The sequence below is a fragment of the Chlorocebus sabaeus genome, chromosome 25 (assembly GCF_047675955.1).
Source record: "Chlorocebus sabaeus isolate Y175 chromosome 25, mChlSab1.0.hap1, whole genome shotgun sequence".
Lineage (NCBI taxonomy): Eukaryota > Metazoa > Chordata > Mammalia > Primates > Cercopithecidae > Chlorocebus > Chlorocebus sabaeus.
In genome coordinates this window covers 27,212,123-27,238,421 of record NC_132928.1, presented here as the reverse complement: position 1 = coordinate 27,238,421, position 26,299 = coordinate 27,212,123, and the positions used below count along the sequence as shown (strand labels likewise).

General features: G+C 42.1%; 1 protein-coding gene across 2 annotated transcripts; it reads right to left on the bottom strand.

Annotated features, from left to right (window-relative positions):
* Nucleotides 1-5,078: 5,078 nt before the first annotated feature.
* On the bottom strand, nt 5,079-18,614 carry UBE2T (ubiquitin conjugating enzyme E2 T). Of its 2 annotated transcripts, XM_007988937.3 has the most exons (8): nt 18,524-18,610; nt 11,990-12,162; nt 11,333-11,402; nt 9,802-9,907; nt 9,589-9,687; nt 9,363-9,446; nt 8,471-8,640; nt 5,079-5,823 (listed from the first exon to the last, which is right to left on the bottom strand). In XM_007988937.3, exons 2-7 carry the CDS (start codon nt 12,096-12,098, stop codon nt 8,515-8,517), a joined length of 594 nt encoding a protein of 197 aa, XP_007987128.1. In that variant the 5' UTR covers nt 12,099-12,162; nt 18,524-18,610; the 3' UTR covers nt 5,079-5,823; nt 8,471-8,514. The 2 variants fall into 2 exon arrangements, with proteins under 2 accessions (XP_007987128.1, XP_007987127.1); XM_007988936.3 differs by lacking the exon at nt 5,079-5,823 and having other exon boundaries at nt 8,337-8,640; nt 18,524-18,614.
* Between the last annotated feature and the right edge of the window lie 7,685 nt (nt 18,615-26,299).

Here is a 26,299-nt window from a genome sequence, read left to right as displayed (position 1 = left end):
AATCCTTACCCTTGGCCCAGCCTTGCTTCAGAGTGGGGTGATGCCCCCAAGACAACCAGGTGGCCCCTTCTCAGGGGAGGGAAGATGGAGTTCAACAAAACTTGCAATCAAGGGGCAAGGTGCTAGCCCCAGAATGGTATTAGGGCTGTACTGATCTAGTGCCTGACTCCCTTCTGAGTGGAAAACTGGTGCCTTCACGAATACCTGCCCTCCACTCTTGAAAACAGAATATTTCAAACCCTCTATCTTCGTGGCTCAACTACAGGGAAGACCATTTTTTCAGCTGTTCTTCTTAGACTGGATTAAGAGACAGAAACTCAGGAGTTAACTCAAGTAAGTACGTGTTTCTTGAGAGGATCCATATGAAGCAATAAGCGAGGCAGAATCTCAGCAAATAAATCCAAGGCCAGAAAAAGCAGTAAGACTGGGCCTTGTGGTACCTGAAACTAAAGGCCATTCTGGATTTAGTCTGTGATTATTCTCTGTGTTGCCCAAAATTAGCCGGTTCAGCTGCTCTCTGGAGGCCTGTTTTTATATCTATCTGCTTCTCAACCATGATCAGCTGCTCCCACCCACCCCTTTTGTTTAAAAAGCTTTTCATAAGTTTAATTTTTGAATAAGTAATACATTCACATGGTTCATATAACACATTCTTAACAGTTTCCCTCCCATCTCCGTCCCTTTTGGCTCACTTCCCAAGCCCTTATTGGTTACCACTGTTACTAGTTTCTTATATATCCTTCCAGAGTTTTGAAAATATATATATTAGCAAGATGCATATATATGCTTATTTTTCCTTTTCCCAAAGTAGCACACCACGGTTCTGCTTCTGCTTTTTTAACCTGTAATATAGCTCAAAGACATTTCTACATCAGTAAAGAAAGCATTCTAATGTTTTTGAAGCAGGTTATAGCCCATTATGTAGATGTATCATGATTTCATCTTATTCCCCTTCTGATGGACATTTGGGTTGCTTACTCTTTTGCTCTTATAAACAATATTGCATACATGAATATTGCAACAATACCTTACATGAATGCCATTTAGCACCTGTGTAAGTAAGTATATCTGTAAGATAAATTCCCAGAAGTGGAATTGCTGGGTCAAAAGAATAATTTTTCAGAGGATATATGTGAAGTAATAAGGGAGGCAGAATAATTCTTTTGGCCCAGGTAAAGAAAAGGTGTGATTATTTATTGCAGAAATGAATTGTTTCCTTTGACTCACAGCCTGTGTTTATGGGTAACTTCTGCTTATGTTTACCTCACTATGAACCCTGTCCTTCCTCAAGGTCTCTGGATGCATCCTTTCAGCTTTCAGTTCCTGGGCTAATTTCCTTGTTGTTTTCCTTTTTAAATTTCCAACGGTAGTATCCTGAAAGATTGAGAGAGAACCAAACTAACCAAACTTCCTTTTCTACTTTTCTACAATAGGCCAAATTATAGGTTAATGGCCAACAGGTGGGTTGATTACTCTTAGGCCAGGAACCTGTCCTGGTTCACTAAACTGTAGTGTGTGAATGGGTATGTTTGTGTGGGATCATATTGGACAAAATATAACTGCTCAGGGCTTCCCTTGTCAAGGGCTGTGGGTAGGACTACTTTTCTCTGAATGGACAGTAGGCATAGTAGGAAAGTTCCATGAGAGCAGAGATCATGCTGGTGTCATTCACTGTTGTAACCTCAATCCTTTTCATGAGGTCTAACACACAAAAAAAGTGCTCAATTAATTTCTTTTGAAAAAAAGTATTAAGAAATCAATAGACCGGGCATGGTGGCTCACGCCTGTAATCCCAGCACTTTGGAAGGACAAGGTGGGCAGATCGCTTGAGGTTGGGAGTTCAAGACCAGCCTGGGCAACATGGCGAAACCCCATTTCTAAAAAAAAAAAAAAAAAAATTAGCTGGGCATGGTGGCGTGCATCTTTAGTCTCAGCTACTGAGGAGGCTGAAGTGGGAGGCCTGGGAGGTTGCAGTAAGCTGAGATCATGCCACTGCACTCCAGCCTGGGCAAGAGCCAGACCCTGTCTCAAAAACAAACAAACAAAAAAAGAAAGAAAGAAAAGAAAAGAAATGAAATGAATATATCCAAGTACATCCATTAAGATTCTGTTTTCCAACCTAAAGGGGCCATCTGGCCAGGAGATGTAAATAACGCAGATATTTGTATGGTGAGATTTGAAGGCTACCAAGTTCCTGGACCCTCTACTTTATAACAGCTTCTTCCCTGGCTACCACAGAGGTTGAAATTCCACCATCATAGTTACTTATTCCTTCAGGTTAGGAATAGCCCATAGCCCTTTGCCCAGGGCATCTGTTCCTTTATAAGAAAGGAAATGACCACTTCCTTTCTTCTGGTAACATCAATTTGACCTTCCTTCAGGCAACTACCTCCACTGCTCTCTAGTGCCTACCTTTCAGGTGGGGTTGACTCCAGACCAGGTTCCAGAGGTGGGAATATAACCCAGACCCTATCAGCTTACTCTAATCCCCGGTCACAGTGATTGGTCCAAGGATGGGCTTGCATCTCAAATCCTTCTAATGAGACCCAACTTGGGAACTTTGCTGGAGCTGATAAGAAAGAAGTACTCTTTCACTGGAGTTGCTGGACTGGTAGGAAGAAAGCTGCTGGTGTCTCTCTTGCCACTTGGAGTGAAATGAATCCTGATGGCATTATTTGAGCATCTGTACCTAGCCATGCCTGAAAGCACATTTGGACTTCTCAGGTTGTAAACCAATACCTTTTGTTTGCTCAAGTAAGATTGTTAGATTTCTGTCACCCTCATGGAAAAGAAGCCAGATAGGCTTCTCCCTCTGCATTGCTCTCTACCTGCAGCCCAGGAGTAAACCCATTGGCCTCTTTTCAACTATTAGTGTGGAAGAGGGCAGTTATTGAAAATTTTTTTTTTTTAAATGTAAGACAAGGTCTCACTTTGTCACCCAGGATGGAGTGCAGTGGCACAATCATGGCTCCCTGTAGCCTTGACCTCCCAGGCTCAAGCAATCCTTCCACCTCAGCCTCTTGAGTAGCTGGGACTACAGGCATACACCACCAAACCCAGCTAATTTTTAAATTTTTAGTAGTGATGGGGTCTCGCGATGTTACCCAGGCTGCTCTCAAACTCCTGAATGCAAGCAATCTTTCTGCTTCGGCCTCCCGGAGTCCTGGGATTACAGACAAGAGCCACCATGCATGGCCTGAATAGGAATTTCGATGAGCAAAAGTATGTGATAAGACAGAAGTACCGTCAGGATGAGTTAACAGGTAGAGACTGCGGGCCTGGGTGGAAAATCCCTAGCAGGGAACCTACAGCAAGAGAATGCTGAAGAAGTAAAGATAATAAAAAGGGAAGATGAGAAGGCAACAGACCAACCTAATTTATTTCATCACTAAACCAGAGATCCACAGGCTCTGCCCTGAGCCCCTGGATTACACAGGAAGTTTCAGAATGGCAGAACTGTCAAATGTGAGCTTTGGGAGAAATCTCAGAGAGCATTCAAGCCACGCCTGCATTTTATAGAGGAGGAAATGGAAGGGGAGAAACTTGCCCATTATCCCACAGCTACTCTGTGGAGGCAGACGTAAAATTATTAGAATAGGGCCAGGTGTGGTGGCTCACACCTGTAATACCAGTACTTTGGGAGGCCAAGGTGGGTGGATCACCTGAGTTCAGGAGTTCAAGACCAGCCTGGCCAACATGGTGAAACCCCATCTCTACTAAAAATACAAAAATTAGCTGGACGTGGTGGCAGGTGCCTGTAATCCCAGCTACTCAGGAGGCTGAGGCAGGAGAACCGCTTGAACCCAGGAGGTGGAGGTTGCAGTAAGCCAAGATCTCACCCACACACTCCAGTCTGGGTGATAAGAGTGAAACTCCATCTCAAAAAAAAAAAAAAAAAAAAAAAAAAAAAAAAAAAAAAAAAAATTTAGAATCCATGCAGCTGACAAATTTGATTCTGGAGTCATACAGGCCTAGATTGGAATCCTAGACTTACCATTAACAGCCAGTTGTCCTTAGGTTTTCCTTAACTTCTCTGAATCTGTTTCATCTTCAGTAGAATGGGGATAATCATAGTATCTAAACTCTGAAGGTTATTGAAAAAATTTAAAAAGATTTTTCATGAGGCCAGACGTGGTGGCTCACATCTGTAATCCCAACACTTTTGGGAGACCAAGGCGAGTGGATCATCTGAGGTCAGGAATTCGAGACCAGCCTGGCCAACATAGTGAAACCCCATCTCTACTAAAAATACAAAAATTAGCCGGGCATGGTGACATGCACCTGTAATCCCGGCTACTCAGGAGGCTGAGATGGGAGAATCGCTTGAACCCGGGAGGCAGAGGTTGCAGTGAGCTGAGATCACACCACTGCACTCCAGCTTGGGTGACAGAGCAAGACTCCGTCTCAAAAAAGAAAAAAAAATTTTCATGCGAAGGGTTTAGCTTAGTGCATGGCAATAACTCCCAGGCCTAGAGACAATGTAGAGACTAAGAACTCACCCCCTAGAAAAGTTGCCTCTGATGGAAGGTTTGAGGGAACTGTCAGAGCACACCCTTTTTTTGAAGCACAGAGTTTCAGGGTCCTGGTTAAAGGAGGAAGACAGTGGAAGGAAGGGGACACATTCTATTGGGATGCGGGATCAGGGGAAAAGGTAAGCAAGGAAAACAAGCACATTAAGGGGAAAAACCCTGTATTGGGGTGGGAGGGTGGATGGAATGAGCGTGACATTCTGGATAAACTGTCATCCCTGATATAAACTAAGAGATGGACAGAGGGATGGACACACTCTGGGGACCATGGCAGGAGGCAGGGGCGACTTGCCAAGAAGCAAGGAGAAAGTGGAATGTGTTGTTTCTGAGTATAGCATATCTGTGTCCATCACCCCAACCTCTCCCGGGCTTCACTGGCAGCCCAGTGTGGTTCAGGACTGTAAGATGTCTGGCAGCCAGCCATTCTGGGGAGCAGGTTCTGAAATCATAGCCCCACACCCCTTCCTTGTCCTTCCCTCCCTTGGGCTGCCCCAACCTAAACAAGACAACCTGAGCAGGGGGGCCACATGCTGATGGAAAAATACACACTTGGCTGGAAAAGGAGCTTTATTTGTATGTGTTGAATTCCCGCAGCAGCCGAAGGATAAATAGCTAGTTCCAGCCTCAGCTGAGTCTGCCCACAAGGTGGGTGGTAAAATCTGTTCTTATTTAGATAGCTTTTGGGGAGAGGTGGAGAGGGGGTTTGGGGGCAGCAGGAGAGGGGAACTTGGAATCTGCAATGTTTATATGATCAGTCATGGATGTCATCTCTCTTTAATTAGGGGTTTGGAATTGAGAAACAGCTCAGCTTGCTTATCCTAGGAACAGAGCAGATTGGCAAGTTGGCAGTGGGCAGGGCAGCTCCTTAAGACCCACCTATGGTTGGTCTCCATCCCCCAGTGCCCTTGCTAAGCACTCAATAAATGTCAGCACCATGCCAGTCCCTGTACTGGCTGCTTTACATGCATCATCTCACTCAATCCTCACAACAACCTCATGAGTCTTAAGCAGCAGCATCATCATCATCCCTTTTGCAGAGGCAAAACCTGAAAAAATAGGACTGAGTAGAAAGCTAAGGTCACACAACTTGTAAGCAGCACTGCCAGAGCTGAAACTGGGTCTCCTTGACTTAAGTCCATGCTTTTAGCCTTTTCCCATCCTTCCCTGAGCTGGGAGTAGGGAGCTGGGCTTTTAAATCCTCAGGCAAGTCACTTCTGTTCTCTAGTCCAATCCTCGGTACTTCAGGCAGAGAAATGGTTGGATGACTTCTAATAGCTTTCAGCTCTGGTGTTTCCTGTGATTAGAGAGAAAAGTTCCTTGTAGCCACTATATCCCCAGCGCTTAGAGTGAGACAATATACACATTAGAAAATGAACACATTTCCAGATAGGTACAAGTGCTATAAAGAAAATTAATTAGGGTAATAGGTTATGGACCAGAGAGTACTTGAGGATCTAGGGCTCCTTTAGATGGGATAGAAAACGACTTTCTGATGCAGCTACATTCAAGCTGAGACTATCCTGGGGAATGTAGGAGGCGGAGGAAACAGCATATGTGAAATCCCTGAGGTAGGAATGAGCTAGGTGTGTTCAAGACATTGAAAGAACTGTGTGGATGGAGGAATGTAAGGTATAAGGGGTTTGAGGGTATGCAATGAGGATGGACAGATAAGGCAAGCAGGGGTCAGATCATGCAGGGTCTTACGGGTCAGGGAAGGAGACTAGGCTTTTAATTGCAAGATGAAGCCACTTGGAGGAATGAAGCCAAATCCAACTTACATTGTCAAAAGATTATTCTTGCTGCTGTGAAGAGCATGGAGTGTCAAAGGTCAAGAATGGGGGCAAGGAAACAAGATAGAAGGTTATGGCTAAAGCGCAGGTGAGAGATGATGGCAGCTGAACTAGTGTTGTAAGTGCGGTAGGGAAAAGTAGCTGGTAGAGCTGACCAGACATGGTGATAGAAGTGTAAGGGGTTTTGTCCTACAGGAGGTGCTCTTTTCCTGCAACTACTCCCTAAGTCCATCTCTCACTTCATATCTGGGTTTAGCCCAGAGCAATCAGCACATGGCATTTCCCTGGCAACAGTGATTGCTTTCAGGGCGGTCCACAGGGACTTTTGTTTCATGGAAAGTAGAGCCTCCTGGCCTGGCTGGATAGAAAGTACATAACCCCAACTGCTGCTGATAGTCATCCTAGGAGGGAAAGAAACTTAGGGAACAAACAGCCTAAGAGAAAGCTGACACTATAGATGGCAGATGGAAAGAGACCAAGATCTTGATGATAATGTTGAGCCTTTGAATTCACCAACGCAGATGTTCACTTTAGCCCGGGACTTTCTATTTAGTAAGGCGATGAACTTCTTTAATTATCGCCAGTGTGAGTTGAATTTCACTCACAACTGTAAGTATCCTAATTGATATACTAATGGTATCTAGGAACTCCAAACCTGACTTAAGTATGCATAAGCATAGGAAACAAGCCTGGAATAGAATTAATTCCTGGGCTTTAAAAAAAGACCGGTAACTGATTTTGAAAAGTGGGTTCAAAAATACTGTAGACGTTAGAAATTTATATTTTTAGCTTCTGCCGTGACCTGTCATTAATGGATTATATAAATTCATACTTCTTTTCTTTGCATGAGTCCAACCACCACATAAGCAGTATGGCAGGCTGCTGCTCAGTAAAGAGTACAAGGTAATTCATAGGTAGAAGAATGAAAGATGCCTATTCAGAGATGCATTTTACATGCATGGTGCCTAGCCTAGGTAAAAAATCATCATTGCTACACTGTGATATGGACAAGGGCATTATAGTCTTCAGTCATCTGCCTAGGCAAGTCCAGTATCTATAATACATTCCTCAAGGCTGGGCATGGTGGCTCATGCCTGTAATCCCAGCACTTTGGGAGGCCAAGGCGGGTGGATCATGAGGTCAGGAGTTTGAGACCAGCCTGGCGAACATGGTGAAATCCCATCTCTACTAAAAATACAAAAATTAGCTGTGTGTGGTGGTGCACGTCTGTATTCCCAGCTACTCAGGAGGCTGAGGCAGGACAATCGCTTGAACCCGGGAGGCGGAGGTTGCAGTGAGCCGAGATCGCGCCATTGCACTCCAGCCTGGGAGACAGAGAGAGGCTCCGTCTCAAAAAAAAAAAAAAAAAAAAAAAAAAAAAAATTCCTCAAAGTCTTAGCTTGGCCTGGGTGATCTCCTCCTACTTCAGCTGATTTCTGCTCAAATCTGTTATCTCTGTCATTTAAATAGAATTATAAAGATAAGTCAAGTGTATTACAAAATCATGAGTAGGGAATTCAAGTTTGACACCAAATTGTCCAGAGTGGTACTTGCCATAAAATGATGCTGGAGAGAGGAAATCCCTACTTACATTTTTATGAGTATTTATCTCACATCCAATTTTCTCACCATTTCATTCTCAAACACTAGCATAATGCTTGGCACATAGTAGGTGTTTAATAAGTATTTGTTGAACAAATGAAAGTTTTATCACAGAATTCTGGTCAGCTATGTAAATCACAAAAAGTGAAAGCTGCAAAAAAATAAATTTGCAAAAGGATCTATTATCTTCTTACCACATTATTTTAAGACCTCAGAAAAGCTATCATCCCTGAAAGCGTAAGGGTAATTGAATTGTTTCTACAGCTATTTTACATCTGTGTCAAACATTCAGAGTCCCTAGCGGTGCTAGGAAGTTGGCAAACTAAAGGACAACAATTCCAAATATTTTAACGTTCTGATTATATACCTCTCTGGCCAGTTTACTCCCAGACACACATTCAGGATAAACACATACTCAACAATAAATGACTATTTATTTTTCAGGTTTAAAAGATTTCAAAATACATATGTACAAGATAAATAAACTACACAAAACTTATGTCATCAAATATATTTTTAAAAAAATTCAAGGTAGGCAACTTAGATCACCTTCGCAAAGAACACATTAACTAAGATGAACCAGGCCAAGTCCCCTAAATATCAGGATGAAATTTCTTTTCTACGCCTACTAGCTGACTGGCCTTCCTTTTCTGTGTTGAGTTGTGTACTTTGGAGTCGCCAGCCTCTGGTATATTATCAAGCATCTCTTCCTCATCAACCTAAAAAGGAGGAGACAGGGTGAAATACAGTAAAGTTCACACAAATGCCAGGATGGAGAAAAATGAAGCTCTGTAATTTATTTCCATGTACTTCTTTGCTGCAAGATTTATATACAGCATTGTGCATATGATATTCTCTCAAAAACATCTTTCTCAATTTTTTTAAATTTTTATTTCTTTTTACAAGTAACACAACTGCTATTTAACTCAATCTGAAAGATGGTATAACTCAGCAAGAACTATCATGTGTTAACTTCCATGTTCCTGTAATTTGCATTTTGCTAAATGAGGAAATTCTATCAACCTGAAGTTTTTCCTTCAACCTTCTTCCACGAATGGTCCCATAAGAAAAGTTTCCCCCTATCTCTGCAACTAGTCCCTGCAAATATAGATTCTTCTCAGTGTTAAAAGGACAACTTAGAAAAAAAGAATCTGAGACACCACCCCACTATCCTTGCTATCTGTAATATAAAAAAAAATTAACCAGATGCTGCCTGCCCTCTAGTGTTGCCAATAGATGACAAGTGTTATGAAACATCTACTGTTGGTTGAGCTATTAGGCTATTTTTGCTGAATGATTATTTAGAAGGTTGCAATAGGAGAAAAAGATCAGGCATTCTAGAGTTCAGTACAAATTTGGCAAATCTAAAAAACATTATTTATACATATATACTTTATACTACATATACTTAATTAACTAACAATAGTAGCGAACATCATACCTTTTGTTTCTGTCTTGCATGCTTCTCTGTCCACTGTCTGGCATTCTTGAGGAAGACTGGCTTATTATATTTAAATTCTGAGGACTGAGATGAAATCAAAGAGTTAATGGAGAAAAAAATGATTTGCAGTGGTCAGTTAGAGCTGCTGCAGCTATCCTCACACAGGGAGAGTTAGCGGTATAGACAAGGTAGGATATATGTTGCAGAGGAAAATGGGGATATTTACTATGTCAGCCATGAGCGGGTCATCAGGGTTGGGTTCTGACATGAGCAGCTGAATAGAGGTCAACACAGTTGCGATGTTGAGGGATGGTCTCCAAGCACCCTATACACAAACAGATAAACAGTTGCTTTTATATTATAATGTGACACTCTAATTCAAGTTTAATAGATGAAGAAAACAGAATGCTGTAGAGTCAACCATTTATCCACAACTCACTTTTGGTGGCAATTTGAGAACATCCAGACAAATCCTTCCAGCAGAATCAATGTTTGGATGATAAATTGGAGTGAGAAATCGGATCTGAGGAGGTTCAAATGGGTACCTATGAAAGAATAAGACAACAGGTAATTTTTATTATATAATTTTGCTTCTAAATACATTTAAAATAGTTTCTTGGTCATAATAATGGTGGTATTATAGAAATGTCAGGGAGCCAGCCTTTGGGAGGAAAACTTTCTTTCCTCCTAAATTTTCATTATGAAAATTTACAATAAATCAGTTTGAAATAACAGTACTGAAAACACCCGTATATCTACCACCTGGATTCAAGCCACTTTACCTTTTAAATACTAGAGCATATCTTCTAAGAATAAGAACATTCTCCCATATAAATGCAATACTATTACCCCTGTGAAAAATTTAAGAACTAATTCCCTAATATCATTTACTGTTCAGATTTCAATTGCTCTCCTTTGTTTTTTATAGCTGGATTTTTCAAAACAGTACTCAATTACAATTTATACATTGCATTTGGTTATTATGGATCTTTTGTGAGACACAGACCTTGCAAAGTTCCCAGTCTATTTTTAGAACTGATGCACCACATGATTATTAAGCTATTCTCTCAAGACTTTAACAAGTTTGGCCAGGATCTGACCTAGTGATTACATACCTATGTTTCAACTGTTATATAGTCATTTCTTCCCTTCTCAGTTCTGTACAAAACTACAACTGTAACTTACCTGATGAGAGCCTTAAAGGAGACTTGAATTAAAAGGGGCCTTAACCATAAAAAACAATGAGATCATGGTCTTTGCAGGAACAGAAAGCCAAATACCACATGCTCTCATTTATAAGTGGGAGCTAAATGATAAGAACATATGGACACAAAGAGGGGAACAACAGACACTGGGGCCTACCTGAGGGTGGAGGGTGGGAGGACAGAGAAGGGCAAAACTACTGGACACTAGGCTTAGTACCTGGGTGACGAAATAATCTGTACAACAAATCCCCGTGACATCATGAGTTTACCTATATAACAAACTTGCACATGTACCCCGGAACCTAAAATAAATGTTAAAGAAAAAGTGAGGAGGAGCTTAATATTAAGGAAGCACAGTAGTGGTTACCAGGGGTTGAGAGCAGGGAGAATAGGGGAGTTAGAGTTCAATGGCTATGCAGTTTCAGTTCGGGAGGATGAAAAGTTCTGGAGATGGATGTTGGTGATGGCTGCACAACTATGTGAATGTATTTAATACCACTGAACTGTACACTTAAAAATGGTCAACATTATGTTATGTATATTTTACCACAATTGAAAAAGTGAGGGGGTCTTTGATGTGATCTGGCCCATTATTCTGGAGAAGGAAACTGAACTCCAGAGAGATAAAATAACTTGGTCAAGGTCACATTAAGTCATGATAAGGCCAGGATTAAAACCTAGTCCTTTATGCTCTATCTACTACATTGCTCTGTCTCCCAATAAATGCACTTTACCATGTAGGTTGAGAAGCTGATTCATACTAACCTCTCAGGAATGATAACTTCTAGCTTAAAAACACCTTTCTCATAAGGTGTGTTGGCTCCACCTAATATTTCTTAAAAGAAAAAAGAAAGAAAGAAAAAGTTAAAAGGGAATCAGATCATTTGAATTACCACCATATAGAGCTAATGAGGTCTATGGTCCTAATAGAGAAACTAGGCCTAGGACAATAATTCTCTCTCAGGACTTGAACAAGACCTCATGCAACACACCACAATGCTAATGTACTCAAAAAGTTAATGGTGTCAAAGGACATATAGAAAATCTAAAGCAGAAGTTGCAAAATGCTGGCCACAAGACCAAATACAACCTACAGATTTGTTTTGTTTGGACTGCAGTATTCTAATCATGTATGTTTTCCATCTGGCTTCACAGATATTTGAGATGGTTATCTTTGATCTAAACACTGCTTCACTGCTTTAAATCTTGGCTATAAATCAGCAGAAGGTATAATAAAAAGTCAAAGAAGCAAGAAATGTCAAGCAAACCTTTTATAAATGTAAACAAATTAGGGTAGAAAGATGGTAGGGCACTCTGACCTTATAACTGTTCCTTACTTCAGAAGAATATACAAAATAGTTTATTTCAGCACAATCTTCAATAGGATCATGACTTCCATCATATACATGATTTGATACCTACGAGCTCGCAGATCATCCATTTGGTCTTTATCTTGCCAACATGTGATGCCTGGGGGTGGCTCTGTGGCTAACATGTGCAGCTCTCTCTTCAGACGTGAAGCTCTCTGCATGATCCTCAAGTAGAAGGAACCACACACAGTTCACTGCTCCACACTAAGAGCTGGCTGGGATGCACTGGAGGAGAAACGAGGTGACCATAAAATCGTCAGCAATAATGACTATGAAGTTTTCAGCAAACAGTTTCAATGTAGTGAGGGTGGGGGACAGAGTCCTCTTTTTTGAGACACAGTTTCACTCTGTCACCCAGGCTGGAGGGCAGTGACACCACCTCAGCTCACTGCAACTTCTACCTTCTGGGTTTGAGCAATTCTCGTGCCTCAGCTTCCAGAGTAGCTGGGATTACAGGCGTGCGCCACCATGCCCAGCTAATTTTTGTATTTTTAGTAGAGACAGGGTTTCGCCATGTTGGCCAGGCTGGTCTCAAATGCCTTGACCTCAGGTGATCCGCCTGCCTTGGTCTCCCAAAGTGCTGGGATTACAGGCATGAGTCAATGCACCTGGTTTTTTTTTTCTTTTTGGAGGCAGGATCTTGCTCTGTCAACCAGGCTGGAGTGCAGTGGCACAATCTCAGCTCACTGCAATCTCCACCTGCTAGGCTCAAGTGATCCTCCCATCTCAGCCGCCTATGTAGCTGGAAGTACAGGTGTGTGCCACCACACCAGGCCAAGATTCCTCTTATTAATCTCTATTCTGACAAGGGAATCTGAGTTTTTTCCATTCCCTTCTGGTGAACGTTTATCTACTCAAGCAAATATGTTTTTAAAATAAAGAATTAAAAATGTTGGCTGGGCGTGGTGGCTCATGCCTGTAATCCCAGCACTTTGGGAGACCAAGGCGGGCGGATCATGAGGTCAGGAGATCAAGACCATTCTGGCTAACATGGTGAAACCCCGTCTCTATAAAAATACAAAAAATTAGCCGGGCATGGTGGCGGGCATCTGTAGTCCCAGCTACTTGGGAGGCTGAGGCAGGAGAATGGCATGAACCTGGGAGGCGGAGCTTGCAGTGAGCCGAGATCGAGCCACTGCACTCCAGCCTGGGCTACAGAGCAAGACTTCGTCTCAAAAAAAAAAAAAAAAAAAGAAAAGAAAAGAAAAAGAATTAAAAATGCAAAAAGTTCTACAAAAAATAAAAACACTAAAGGTTTTAAATAATGCGTGTTTCCACTGATAAATAATAAACTCATGAGGCCAGGCCTGGGTCTGATTTTGCTTACTATTGTAGCCTTAACATGCCTGACATAGTAAGGGACTTGACAAATATTAGCTGTTGTGAGGAAGTCTCCATATGCTTTGTGAGAGCAAGAATGGTAAAGACAGTCAACATTCTCGGGCACAAACAAATGTTAAATGTCCAAGGTTCTCTTCATGTATTATGGATTCCACCTTCTCTCAATCTTCAGGGATACCAGTCCATCAATTATTCCATCTTTCTCACTCTCAATATTCAAATATGCTCAAAATCTCTCTCACCTAAAACCAACACCCACACACATATTCACCCAACACTCTTCTCAACTCTAGTTCTCCCTCTAACTACTAACCAAGCAAAGGACACCAATCTTTTTTTTTTTTTTTTTTTTTTTGAGAAGGAGTCTCGCTGTGTTGCCCAGGCTGGAGTACAGTGGTGCAATCTCGGCTCACTGCAACCTCCGCCTCCTGGGTTCAAGCAATTCTCTGCCTTAGCGTCCTGAGCAGCTGGGATTACAGGTGCCCGCCATCACACCTGGCTAATTTTTGTATTTTTAGTAGAGATGGGGTTTCACCATCTTGGCCAGGCTGGTCTTGAACTCCTGACCTCGTAATCCACCCACCTCGGCCTCCCAAAGTGCTGGGATTACAGGTGTGAGCCACTGTGCCCAGCCGACACCAATCCTTTAATATGTGTTACAAATATCCCCCAGTTTGTGCTTATCTTTCCATGTTGTAAATGGTGTCTTTCAATGAACACATACTCTTTATTTATTTATTTTTTTTTGAGACGGAGTCTCACTCTGTCGCCCAGGCTGGAGTGCAGTGGCCGGACCTCGGCTCACTGCAAGCTCCGCCTCCTGGGTTCATGCCATTCTCCTGCCTCAGCCTCCCGAGTAGCTGGGACTACAGGCGCCCGCCACCTCGCCCGGCTACTTTTTTGTATTTTTTAGTAGAGACGGGGTTTCACCGGGTTAGCCAGGATGGTCTGGATCTCCTGACCTCGTGATCCGCCCGTCTCGGCCTCCCAAAGTGCTGGGATTACAGGCTTGAGCCACTGCACCCGGCGGAACACATACTCTTAACATAATCAATCTTAAAATCTCTTCCTTTACATTTATACTTTGTGTATTAAATTTTTCCTTACCCCCAAATGTAGGGATATTCCTACATAGTCTTCAAATATTTTATAATTTTGCTTTTCAAATTTAAATATTGAATCCACTAGGAACTGAATTTTATGCATAGTGAGTGAGGGGGGGCCCAATTTAAAGTTTTTCCTCATATGAACAGTCAATTGTTCTAACACCATTTTCTGAATGTCCATCCTTTTCCTGCTGATATTACTATAAATTAAATTTCTATATGTGTGCATTTGTTTTGGGACTCTTGAATTTGTTCCATCGGTCAAGTGGATTATTTCTGAGACAATACTCCACTGTTTGATTTACTATAGCTTATTCATTTATTATTATTTAATTTTTTCCCCAGCTTTACTGAGGTATATAACTGGCAAATACAAATTGTATATATTTAAGGTGTGATGTTTTACTGTAGCTTATCCACTTTTTCTTCAGGAATGACTTGTTCTTGACTCTTTGCTCTTCCATATAGATTTGACAATCTGTTCATAAGTCCATAAATATATACATAAATATGTATATATGAAATTATAATCCAAATCATAACAGGGTTCTGTGATTTGGATTGTAATTTTATTGATGCTATAGATCAATTTGGAGATAACTGATATCTTTATGATACTGAATCCTAAGATCCATGAGCACGCTGTTTCAGTCTTTTTTTGATGCTTTCCAAAGGTTTTACAATTTTCTCTACAAAGCTTTACCTAACTTTTGTCAGACTGATTTCTAAGTACTTTATATTTTTGCTATCTTTTCAAAAACACTACTTACTACCCATTTCTTACTGATACATGTAAATCTAATTGATTTTTAAAATTTTTTGAGATGGAGTTTCACTCCTGTTGCCCAGGCTGGAGTGCAATGGTGTGCTCTTGGCTCACCACAGCCTGCACCTCCCCGGTTCAAGCGATTCTCCTGCCTCAGCCTCCTGAGTAGCTGGGATTACAGGCATGTGCCACCAGGCCTGGCTAATATTGTATTTTTTTTTTTAGTAAAGACAGGGTTTTCTCCATGTTGGTGAGGCTGGTCTCGAACTCTCAAACTCAGGTGATCCACCCGCCTCAGCCTCTCAAACTGCTGGGATTACAGGCGTGAACCACCTCGCCCAGTCAATCTAATTGATTTTTAACCAAAGCCTTAGTAATGGTAATGATGAATCTATTTGGGGTGGGGAGCGGTCTGTGAATGGTAATTCCACACTGACAATCATGTCATCCACATATAATCAGTTTATTTCTTCCCTTCTAATTCTTTTCCTGCCTTCTATTCTGGCAGTAACTTCCAGTACAATGTTGAAAACAAAAGCTGATAGCTAGGCCAGACATGCTGGCATAATCCCAGCTACTCAGGAGGCTGAGGTGGGAGGATGACCTGAGCCTGGAGAGACGGAGGCTGCAGTGAGCCATGATTGTGCCACTGCACTCCAGCCTGGTGGCAGAGTGAGACTGTCTCAACAACAGCAAAAAAAAAAAAAAAAAAGAAAGAAAGAAAAGCTGATAGTTGGCATTCTTGTCAGATTTCTAACCTTAAAGGGAAAACTTTTAACACTATGCTAATTAATAAGACTGGCCTATAACTGTCCTTTCTAATTTTGTCTTTATTAGGTATCAAGGTTATTGTAGCCTCCTAAAATGAGTTAGGGAGCATTGCCTCCTTTTTTAAAAAATATATATTGTGGATTAGTCCAAGAGATAATTTGTTACTAGGTTGTCTGGAATAACTCTATCTGGTCCTGGTGTTTTCATTTTGAGAAAATGTTAAACTACAAATCCAATTTATTTAAATATTATTCAAGTTATTTATTCTTGCATCAATTTGGCAAGTTAAATTTTTCCACACATTTATCTATTGCATGCAACTTTACATGTATTTGTGTAACGCCTTATCTTTTTAATCTCTGTAGTTATCTATAGTTATGTTTCCATTTTCATTTCTAACACTGTTTATCTGTGCCATCTTTTCTTTGATCAGTCTTGCTGGGCATGTATCAACCATAAGGAAGTTCAAGTTTTGGTTCCACTGGAAAGAATAAAAATTTATGACAGAAACAGAAAATGAGAAAAAATACTTTTTTCTTAAAAATAAAGATTTTTTGCTGAAAGCGTTTTGTACTTCGAGATCACGCCACTGCACCCCATCCTGGACGATAGATTAGGACTCTGTCTCAAAAAACAAAAAAGCAAAAAAACAAAACTCGTCCAAACACGTACTATACATTTTTTCTTGTCATTATTCCCTAAACAATACAGTGTAACAACAATTTACTTAGCATTTTATTAGGTATTATAAGTAATCAAGAAATAATTCAAAGTATATGGGGGCGAGGCTGGACATGGTGGCTCACACCTGTAATTGCAGCAATTTGGGAGACCAAGGCAGAAGGATCACTTGAGGCCAGGGGTTCAAGACCAGCCTGTGCAACAAAGGAGAACCCCATCTCTAAAATAAAGTATATGGGAGGACATGCAGAGGTTCAAGACCAGCCTGTGCGTCCTGGTGCAGTGGCTCATGCCTGCAATCCCAGCACTTTGGGAGGCCAAGGCAGGTGGATCACTTGAGGTCAGGAGTTCGAGACCAGCCTGGCCAACATAGGGAAATGCCCTCTCTACTAAAAATACAAAAATCAGCCAGCTGCGGTGGTGGGTGCCTGTAATCCCAGCTATTCAGGAGGCTGAGGCAAGAGAAAGGCTTGAACTCGGGAGGTGGAGGTTGCAGTGAGCTGAGATTGCGCCACTGCACTCCAACCTGGGCAACAGAGCAAGACGCTGTCTTAAAAACAAAACAAAACTGGGCAGGCATGGTGGCTCACACCTGTAATCCCAGCACTTTGGGAGGGCAAGGTGGGTGGGTGACTTGAGGTCAGGAGTTTGAGACCAGCCTGGCCAACATGAGGAAACCCTGTCTCTATTAAAAATACAAAAATTAGCAGGGTGTGGTGGTGCATGCCGGTAATCCCAGCTACTTGGGAGGCTGAGGCAGGAGAATAGCTTCAACCCAGAAGGCGGAGGTTGCAGTGAGCCAAGATCGCGCCACCGCACTCCAGCCTGGGTGGCAGAGCGAGACTCTTTCTGGAAAAACAACAACAACAAAAAAAAAAACAAAAAAAAAACAGTCTGCGCAACAAAGGAGATCCCCATCTCTTAAAGTATATGGGAGGACATGCATAGGTTATATGCAAATACTACACCATTTTATATCTGGGACTTGACCTTTGGTGGATTTGGGATCCGCAGGATGTCCTGGAACCATCCCTCATGGATACTGAGGGCTGACTGTACATTAAAATATCACAAGTATAAAGTGTACCTTTATATAAAACGAGAACAGTGGAAAGCCATGGTAAAAGGATTAGAACAAGCAAGGCAATTTCTCCCAAGGAATCAACCAGACTCCAGCCTCACTATATTAACCAAAATTGGCATATGCCATTCTGTGCCTCAAATGCCACAAATAACTGCCTATTTTTCAGGGTATAAAGGTTCTTTACAATCTAACCCTTATATTCCGCCTTATATCCAGTATCTACTTTCCACAAACTCGTGCTTCAGCCACACTGCCCTATTCCTGCTGCTCATAAAAGTATTATTCTTTCACACCTTTAGATAAGTACATATTAAATCACAACTTCTCCAGTAATGCATCCCCACCCCTCACACCTTTTCAACGTCACCCTCTGTGAGTCCACATCTATTTGCATCGTGTTCTAATTCATCTGATAGTTTCTTCTCCTTAGGGGGAATTCCTTGACGGCAGGTCCCTAGTCTTTTCTTTGTGTGTGTGTCAAGTCTGCAGGAAATTTGGATAATTAATGAACGAAACGTGTGTTTGGACCAGATGTTGAAGAAGGCAAAAGAACAGCCAGTGCACAACCCGCAGCGAGTACTGGGCTGTTACGTCCTTCCTAATGGCAAATTTCTCACTGCCGTGGCAGGAGGACGGCCAGGGGGAGCTCTGACCACGATTTCATGCAAAGATACTGTGAGACCCTCCGCTCAGCGGTGGCTTTTCTGAGGCTCTCCTTTCAGAGGAGACGAAAACTCCCGTGTTGGGCAGACACAGGACTCCTTCCCCCCAAGACTCAGTGACCTCCTCCGGTGTACGTTCTTTCAGATCGGGAACTGGAATACTCTCCTTACTTACCTGCGCGGACACCCCTCACAACGCGGCAACAGGAGGACCAACTTGGTACCAGCGCCCGCGCGACCTCGGACGGTTGGCGTAGCTCCGCCCCCTGTCTGGAGAAGATTGTGATTGGCCCACAGTAAGCCCCGGGAAAGAAGCGCAGCCACCGCTCTCTCTATTGGCCAGCGCTCTGAACGCTCACGCATTCAAATGAGAGCGGGCACCGGGCGCAGCCATTCAGCGTCTTACACCCTGCGCTCAACCCTGAGAAGACATCCGGGGGTCCAAGTTCGGTTACGAAGTCGGCTCTGTCAGACGAAGGAAGGAGCTGGAAATCGTTTCTTAGCAAGAAAAATGAAAGGAACCAGAAATATTTAATCTGGAAAAGAGATTACGTGATAGCTGTCTTCCTTTAAGTATTTTTCACATGGGAGATTTTACTACTTCAGAGGACACATTTAAGGACAGCGGATGAAAGTCTAAGAGATGCAGAACTTAGCTAAATAAAGCATTCTATCAATTAGAACTCTGAAGAAAATAGGTAAACGTAGGGGGTAGTGAATTCCTTCATCACTGGAAATGTTCAAGTGGAAGTTAGGTTATCACTTGTCAGGGATAGTGCAGAAAGGATCCTTATACTGGGTGGCAGTTTGGAATAGATGACTTTTTTTTTTTCTTTCTTTTTTTTTTTTTTTTTTTTTTTGAGACAGTCTTGCTCTGTCACCCAGGCTGGAGTGCAATGGAGCAATCTCGGCTCACTGCAACCTCTGCCTCCCGGGTTCAAGCGATTCTCCTGCCTCAGCCTCCGGAGTAGCTGGGATTACAGCCACCCGCCACCACGCCCAGCTAATTTTTGTATTTTTAGTAGAGACGGGGTTTCACCGTGTTGACCAGGCTGGTCTTGAACTCCTGACCTCAGGTGATCCACCCGCCTCAGCCTCCCAAAGTTCTGGGATTACAGGCGTGAGCCACTGTGCCCAGCTGGAATAGATGACTTTTAAACCGTCTTCCAACGCTAGATGCATGGTACTGAACAAGGAAGAACCTGTTTATGGTTAAGCCAACCTTAACTTCTCAGAGCTGCCTCTGCCAGAGGCCAATGCTTCGTGAGCGCTGAAAGATGGCACAGACCTGACTTTTTTCTAAAGGATGTGGCTGGAACTTGACTAGCCTTTGGGAATGCTGTGGGTGGAAAAACAAACGAACAAAAAGCCAACCCTCATCTGACTGCTCTCAGCTCACTATGTAGCTTTGGAATAATGATGATAATACTAATGGTAATTTATTATTATTACTATTATACTGTTTATTACTATTATTGATAACGGGGTAATAATCAGTCTCTTTTTAAACTTGGAAGTAAGTATAATTTTGGCCACAGCAGTGATGTCTACATCTAGTCGAAACTGGGGTTAAGTGGCAAGTAGTTCCCCATAACCATTGTGTGGTGTGTTTTCTCTCAAGAGCCCCACATGTTCACTAGGACTCTGTGATGCTCCCCTGGGGTTCCTCACCTTAGTTGCAGGAATAAGCCAACTACAGTAGTTTATTAATTATTATAAAGTTCTGAAACAAACATAAGGAATCCTATTCTTGTCCAGTCTAATTCCAGTTCGCTTTTGGGGTTTTGCATTTATTGTTAGCATTTACTCGGCATTTAGTGAAGTGTTTTCTGTCATAATTGAGTTCCTGCTTATTTTACTACTGTTTTCTGTTTTAATCCTTTCAATACCTGTTTTTATTTTCTTCCTGCCCCAACTGTAATTGTATCTCAATTACAGTTCTGTCTTCAGAACTGAACTTGATTACTTCCTTGGGTGGTTCTCTGAGAAATAGATCTTTGAAATGTCTCTTAGAAAAAGCAAGAACTGGCCGGGCGCGGTGGCTCAAGCCTGTAATCCCAGCACTTTGGGAGGCCGAGACGGGCGGATCACGAGGTCAGGAGATCGAGACCATCCTGGCTATCACGGTGAAACCCTGTCTCTACTAAAAAAAATACAAAAAACTAGCCGGGCATGGTGGCGGGCGCCTGTAGTCCCAGCTACTCCGGAGGCTGAGGCCGGAGAATGGCGTGGACTGGGGAGGCGGAGCTTGCAGTGAGTTGAGATTCGGCCACTGCCCTCCAGCCTGGGCGACAGAGCGAGAGTCCATCTCAGAAAAAAAAAAAGAAAAAAAAAAAAGAAAAAACAAGAACTGTATTGAGTCTGGTGGAAAAGAGAGATGGTTTGATAAAACAAGTAAGTCCCTATAATTTTGGCAACAGAGAGGAAAGAGAAAAGGATAGAAGAAAAAACAGGAAGGAAGAAAAGTAGGTAGAGAGGGAGGAAGAAAACAAAGAGAAAGAAAAAAAAAAAAAGAGAAAGAACCCCATACACTAAATGTACCGTTTCCATTTGTCCACCAGAGGGGGGTATGTTAACTGGTGGGAATAGAGGCCAGGCTAAAAGATTTTCATAAACTTTTTACAGGTGTTATGGTTTGTTAAAATGGAGCATTCTAATGTTATAATTTATTTTTAAAGTGTAGCTATGAAAATTATTATTTTATAAAGGTTTCTTCACTTTAACACATCACAGCAGGCTCGCTTAAGTACTTGTAAAAGTATAAAATTGTATTTTATTTTTAAACAGTATTACTTGTCAGGATTTATTCACTAGTATATGAAAATATATCCTTTTTTATTTTTTATTTTTATTTCTTTTTATTTTTAATTTAATTTAATTTTATTTTTTTGAGACGGAGTCTCGTTCTGTCGCCCAGGCTGGAGTGTAGTGGCACAATCTCAGCTCACTGCAAGCTCCGCCTCCTGGGTTCACGCCATTGTCCTGCCTCAGCCTCCTGAGTAGCTGGGACTACAGTCACCCACCACCTTGCCCGGCTAATTTTTTGTATTTTTTGTATTTTTTTTTTGTTTTTTGAGGCGGAGTCTCTCTCTGTCGCCCAGGCTGGAGTGCAGTGGCCGGATCTCAGCTCACTGCAAGCTCCGCCTCCCGGGTTTACGCCATTCTCCTGCCTCAGCCTCCGGAGTAGCTGGGACTACAGGAGCCTGCCACCTCGCCTAAAAAAACTCGGCTAGCCGGGCGCGGTGGCTCACGCCTGTAATCCCAGCACTTTGGGAGGCCGAGGCGGGCGGATCACAAGGTCAGGAGATCGAGACCATGGTGAAACCCCGTCTCTACTAAAAATAGAAAAAATTAGCCGGGCACAGTGGCGGGCGCCTGTAGTCCCAGCTACTCGGGAGGCTGAGGCAGGAGAATGGCGTGAACCCGGGAGGCGGAGCTTGCAGTGAGCCGAGATTGCGCCACTGCACTCCACCCTGGGCGACAGAGCGAGACTCCGTCTCAAAAAAAAAAAAAAAAAAAAAAACAAAACAAAACAAAAAAAAAACTCGGCTAGTTTTTTTTTTATTATTATTTTTTAGTAGAGACGGGGTTTCACTGTGTTAGCCAGGATGGTCTCGATCTCCTGACCTCGTGAACCGCCCGTCTCGGCCTCCCAAAGTGCTGGGATTACAGGCTTGAGCCACTGCGCCCGGCCAATTTTTTGTATTTTTAGTAGAGATGGGGTTTCACCGTGTTAGCCAGGATGGTCTCGATCTCCTGACCTTGTGATCTGCCCGCCTCGGCCTCCCAAAGTGCTGGGATTACAGGCGTGAGTCACTGCTCCTGGCCTATTTTTTATTTTTTTGAGACCTCGGTGGGCAGATCGCTTGATCCCAGGAGTTTGAGACCAGCCTGGGTAACATGGCAAAACCCCATCTCTACCAAAAAATGCAAAACTTACCCAGGCATGGTGGTGCATGCCTGTAGTCCCAGCTACTTGGGAGGCCGAGGTAAGAGGATTGCTTGAGCCCAGGAGGTTGAGGCTGCAGTGAGCTGTGATTGCACCACTGCAAATCCAGAGTCAGACCCTGTCTCAAAAATAAAAAATAAATAATAAAAGAATGGAGTACTTATTTAGGAAATTTAAATTACCATACTTGTTTAATGAGCTGATTGTGTAAGTTATTCTCAGAAAGCCCTGGTTGGGAAAGATGTTTTAGAAAAAATAGGATTTTGATGTGAAAATCTTTTTAAGTCATTATAGGTAGATGAATGTTTTCATGGCATCTTTTTTGGCCGAGCCTGTAAAATTAATTAGATTATAATAATTATTACTACTCTCAATAATAATACAGCCAGAAGCTATATTTCTTTCTCTCCAAGTAGGTATGCACTTAAACTATCCAAGGAATTTAGCTACTTACACTTTTCTGTAAAATCTCCAAAGAAGGTATTACACACTTACTTCCACAGGAAAAAAAGAAAAGAAAAGAAGCAAATAAAATAGGTATGGTAAGGAAGTACTTCTGACTTCCTGGAACTTCCTTATATTGAGACTGAATTCTTGGCCTGGCGTGGTGGCTCATGCCTGTAATCCCAACACTTTGGTAGGCTGAGGCAGGTGGATCACAAGGTCAAGAGCTTGGCCAATATGGTGAAGCCCTGTCTCTACTAAAAATACAAAAATTAGCCAGGCATGGTGGTGGGCGTCTATAGTCCCAGCTTCTCAAGGAGAATCGCTTGAACCCGGGAGGCAGAGGTTGCAGTGAGCTGAGATTGTGCCATTGCACTCCAGCCTGGAGTCTCCGTTTAAAAAAAAAGAAAAAGAGACTGAATTCTTGTTGAAATTTAAGCTCAGGCTGGGCATGGTGGCTCACACCTAAAATCTCAGTACTTTGGGAGGCTGAGGTGGGAAGACTGCTTGAGGCCAGGAGTTCAAGACCAGCCTGGGCAAAATAGCGAGACCCATCTCTGCTTAAAAATAAAATAAAATAATTTTATTTTATGTGCCTATAGTCCCAGCTACTCAGGAAGTAGGAGGAGAATTGCTTGAGCTCAGGAGTTCGAGCCTGCAGTGAGTTATGTTGGTACCAATTGTCTCCAAAAAAGAAAGAAATTTTAGTTCATATCTCTTGGGAAAGTAAGGATTTAACCTGGAGTGGGTCAATTTTAGCTTATTTAAACAACTGGAACTAGATATTTTTTGCCTCCTAATTCTGAATACAAAAAGAATGCAGCCAAAAGAATCATCATTATTGATCCCTGAAAAATGTACTCCAATTCAAAAATCCTTATTAGAAGACCAGTATGCCAGTAAAACATAAAGTTATATACATATAGGAGCAGCTATCATATACCAGGAACATAATATTGAAATGATGCATGAGGACTGTGAATAGGATTAGGCTTCTAGCTGAGTATTCCTACCTATTTGATTTAATATCAATTTTTCTTTTATCCTTTAGTGAGAGTTCTATTTGGGTGCTTAAGGGCAATACAAATTATCAGCAAGAGGCTGAATTGGAATAAGAGGAGGTCCCACTGTGATATGTTACAAAGTAAATCTCATGAATAATTTTTTTTTTTTTTTTTTTGAGACAGTCTTGCTCTGTCACCCAGGCTGGAGTACAGTGGTGTAATCTTGGCTCACTGCAACCTCCGTCTCCCAGGTTCAAGCGATTTTCCTGCCTCAGCCTCCTGAGTAGTTGGGATTACAGGCACCTGCCACTATGCCCAGCTACTTTTTGTATTTTTAGTAGAGATGGGGTTTCACCATGTTAGCCAAGCTGGTCTCGAACTCCTGACCTTAAGTGATCTGCCTGTCTTGGCCTTCTGAAGTGCTGGGATTACAAGCGTGAGCCATCACGTCTGGCCAAAAATTTTTAATTGCAATAAATGATGAGACATGACAAGTTCTATGATGGCCATAAATAAATGTATGTAGCAAGGAAAATCAGGTTACATAATGTATACATTATTATACCTTGATTTTCCTTAGGTACATTGTTATTCATAGTTCACAGATTTGACATAAGGTTTAATTAGTATTTATAATGTATTTAAGAATACCCTACTAAAGCATATGGTGGGTAGACACAGTATTATTAAACATAATAATTTTTACATTTATATGTCACTTTTCATTTAAGGTTTTCAATTCAATAACTAATTATTTCCTTAATGTATGATTTCCACTTCATTTCAGGGGGAATTTAGGAACAGGCAAATTTTCACATGACAGAATATAATAAAGTTTCCCTTTACGATACCCCGATCATTTTGCAACATTTTTAAATGAAAAATTTTAAACATACAGAAATGTTTAAAGAATCTAACATTTGCATATGTACTCCTTCATTATGGGTAACACATTTAATTATATTTTGTTCAGGGCTAGAGCACTGGAGGTTATAATTATTAAATCAATCGGACTGGCCGGATGCGGTGGCTCATGCCTATAATACTAACACTTTGGGAGACCGAGGTGGGTGGATCACTTGAGCCCAGGAGCTCAAGACTAGCCTGGGCAACATGGCAAAACCCTGTCTCTACAAAAAATACAAAAGTTAGCCAGGCATAGTGACCCAGGCCTGTAGTCCCAGCTACTTGCGGAGCTGAGGTGGGAGGATTGCTTGAGCCTGGGAGGTTGAGGCTACACTGATCCATGACCATGCCATAGGTGACAGAGCGAGACCCTGTCTCAAACAAAACAGAACAAAACAATCAGACAGATATATGTTTTTTAACCCAGTCTTGGGGAATATAAGAATGTCCTATTTGCTACCTTAGGAATTTAGTATGGTTTAGTATGCTTGATAGTATCTTTCTCTAGCTTTGAAAAAAAAAATCATGGGCCAGGTACAGTGGCTTAGGGCTGTAATCCCAACACTTTGGGAAGCTGAGGCAGGAGGATCGCTTGTGTCTAGGAGTTCCAGACAAGCCTGGGCAACATGGTGAGACCTTGTCTCTATAAAAAAATAAAAAAAAATAGCAGGTGTGGTGGTGGGCACCTGTAGTCCTAGCTACTTGGGAGGCTGAGGTGGGAGAATCACTTGAGCCCAGGAGGTTGAGTCTGCAGTGAGCCGTGATTGTGCCACTGCACTCAGCCTGGGTGACAGAGTGAGACTCTGTGTCAAAAGAAAAGAAATAAAAATCATGGAAGACATCTATTCTGTCTTGTAAAAATTTAAGATATATGAAAAGAGTAGAGGAGGAGGAGGAGGGAGAAGGGAGAGAAATTATTTATTGGGATGCAATATGTGCCAAAGATAGTATTAGGCATCCTTGCATGTATTATTTTATTTGATCCACACGACTACCCTGTGAGATATTATTCCCATTTTACACATAAGAAAACTGGCTCAGAGAAGTCAAGTAATTTGTCTACGGCTGTGAATTCAATTTATATTCACAGCTTAAACTCTTCTCACTACATCTGAATGCATCATTTTCAAGATCTTTTCTGGGCCTGGAGTAAGTTGACAGTATTTATGTAAAACATGTAATACTGCTCCTCCTCCCCACGCACATTCACATTTACTGTGATTAATACACATGTTAATAAAACCCTAGACTTAGAACTAGGATATAGAATCCAGTCGTTTAGGTACTTAATGTTTAGTTCTCCCCTCCAGAAAATAGGAATAATTACCGCGTCTCTTCCACTCCAAAGAATTGATGTGATAATTAGGGAGCTAAGATTAGTTACCAGTCATAACAAGAATAAACTACGACTCCCAAAATGCCCAGAGGAAGAGGTTGACGCCAGTCCAGGAGACAGTTCCAGCTTTAGGGCAAAGGTGACCTCACTGGGTCCCGTGGCGACAGACCCGCCGGTCCTCGCCTTTTTTCTGATGCATCCAGGGATTTGTAGTTCCCTTACGGCCACCAAGTGCACTTAGGGCAGGCCTCTTACTACGAGTCCCGTGATGATCCGAGGCCGGGCAGCGGCTGCGTATCGAAGCCGAAGGAG

What these genes read in the sequence shown, in the direction of transcription:
- UBE2T (XM_007988936.3), bottom strand. Translation starts at nt 12,098, where the DNA reads ATGCAGAGAGCTTCACGTCTGAAGAGAGAGCTGCACATGTTAGCCACA. An exon ending in GAAGTTATCATTCCTGAGAG is followed by an intron (nt 9,908 to 11,332) that starts GTTAGTATGAAT and finishes ATTCTTTCATAG; the next exon opens with GTACCCATTTGAACCTCCTC. An exon ending in TTCTCAAATTGCCACCAAAA is followed by an intron (nt 9,688 to 9,801) that starts GTGAGTTGTGGA and finishes GTTTGTGTATAG; the next exon opens with GGTGCTTGGAGACCATCCCT.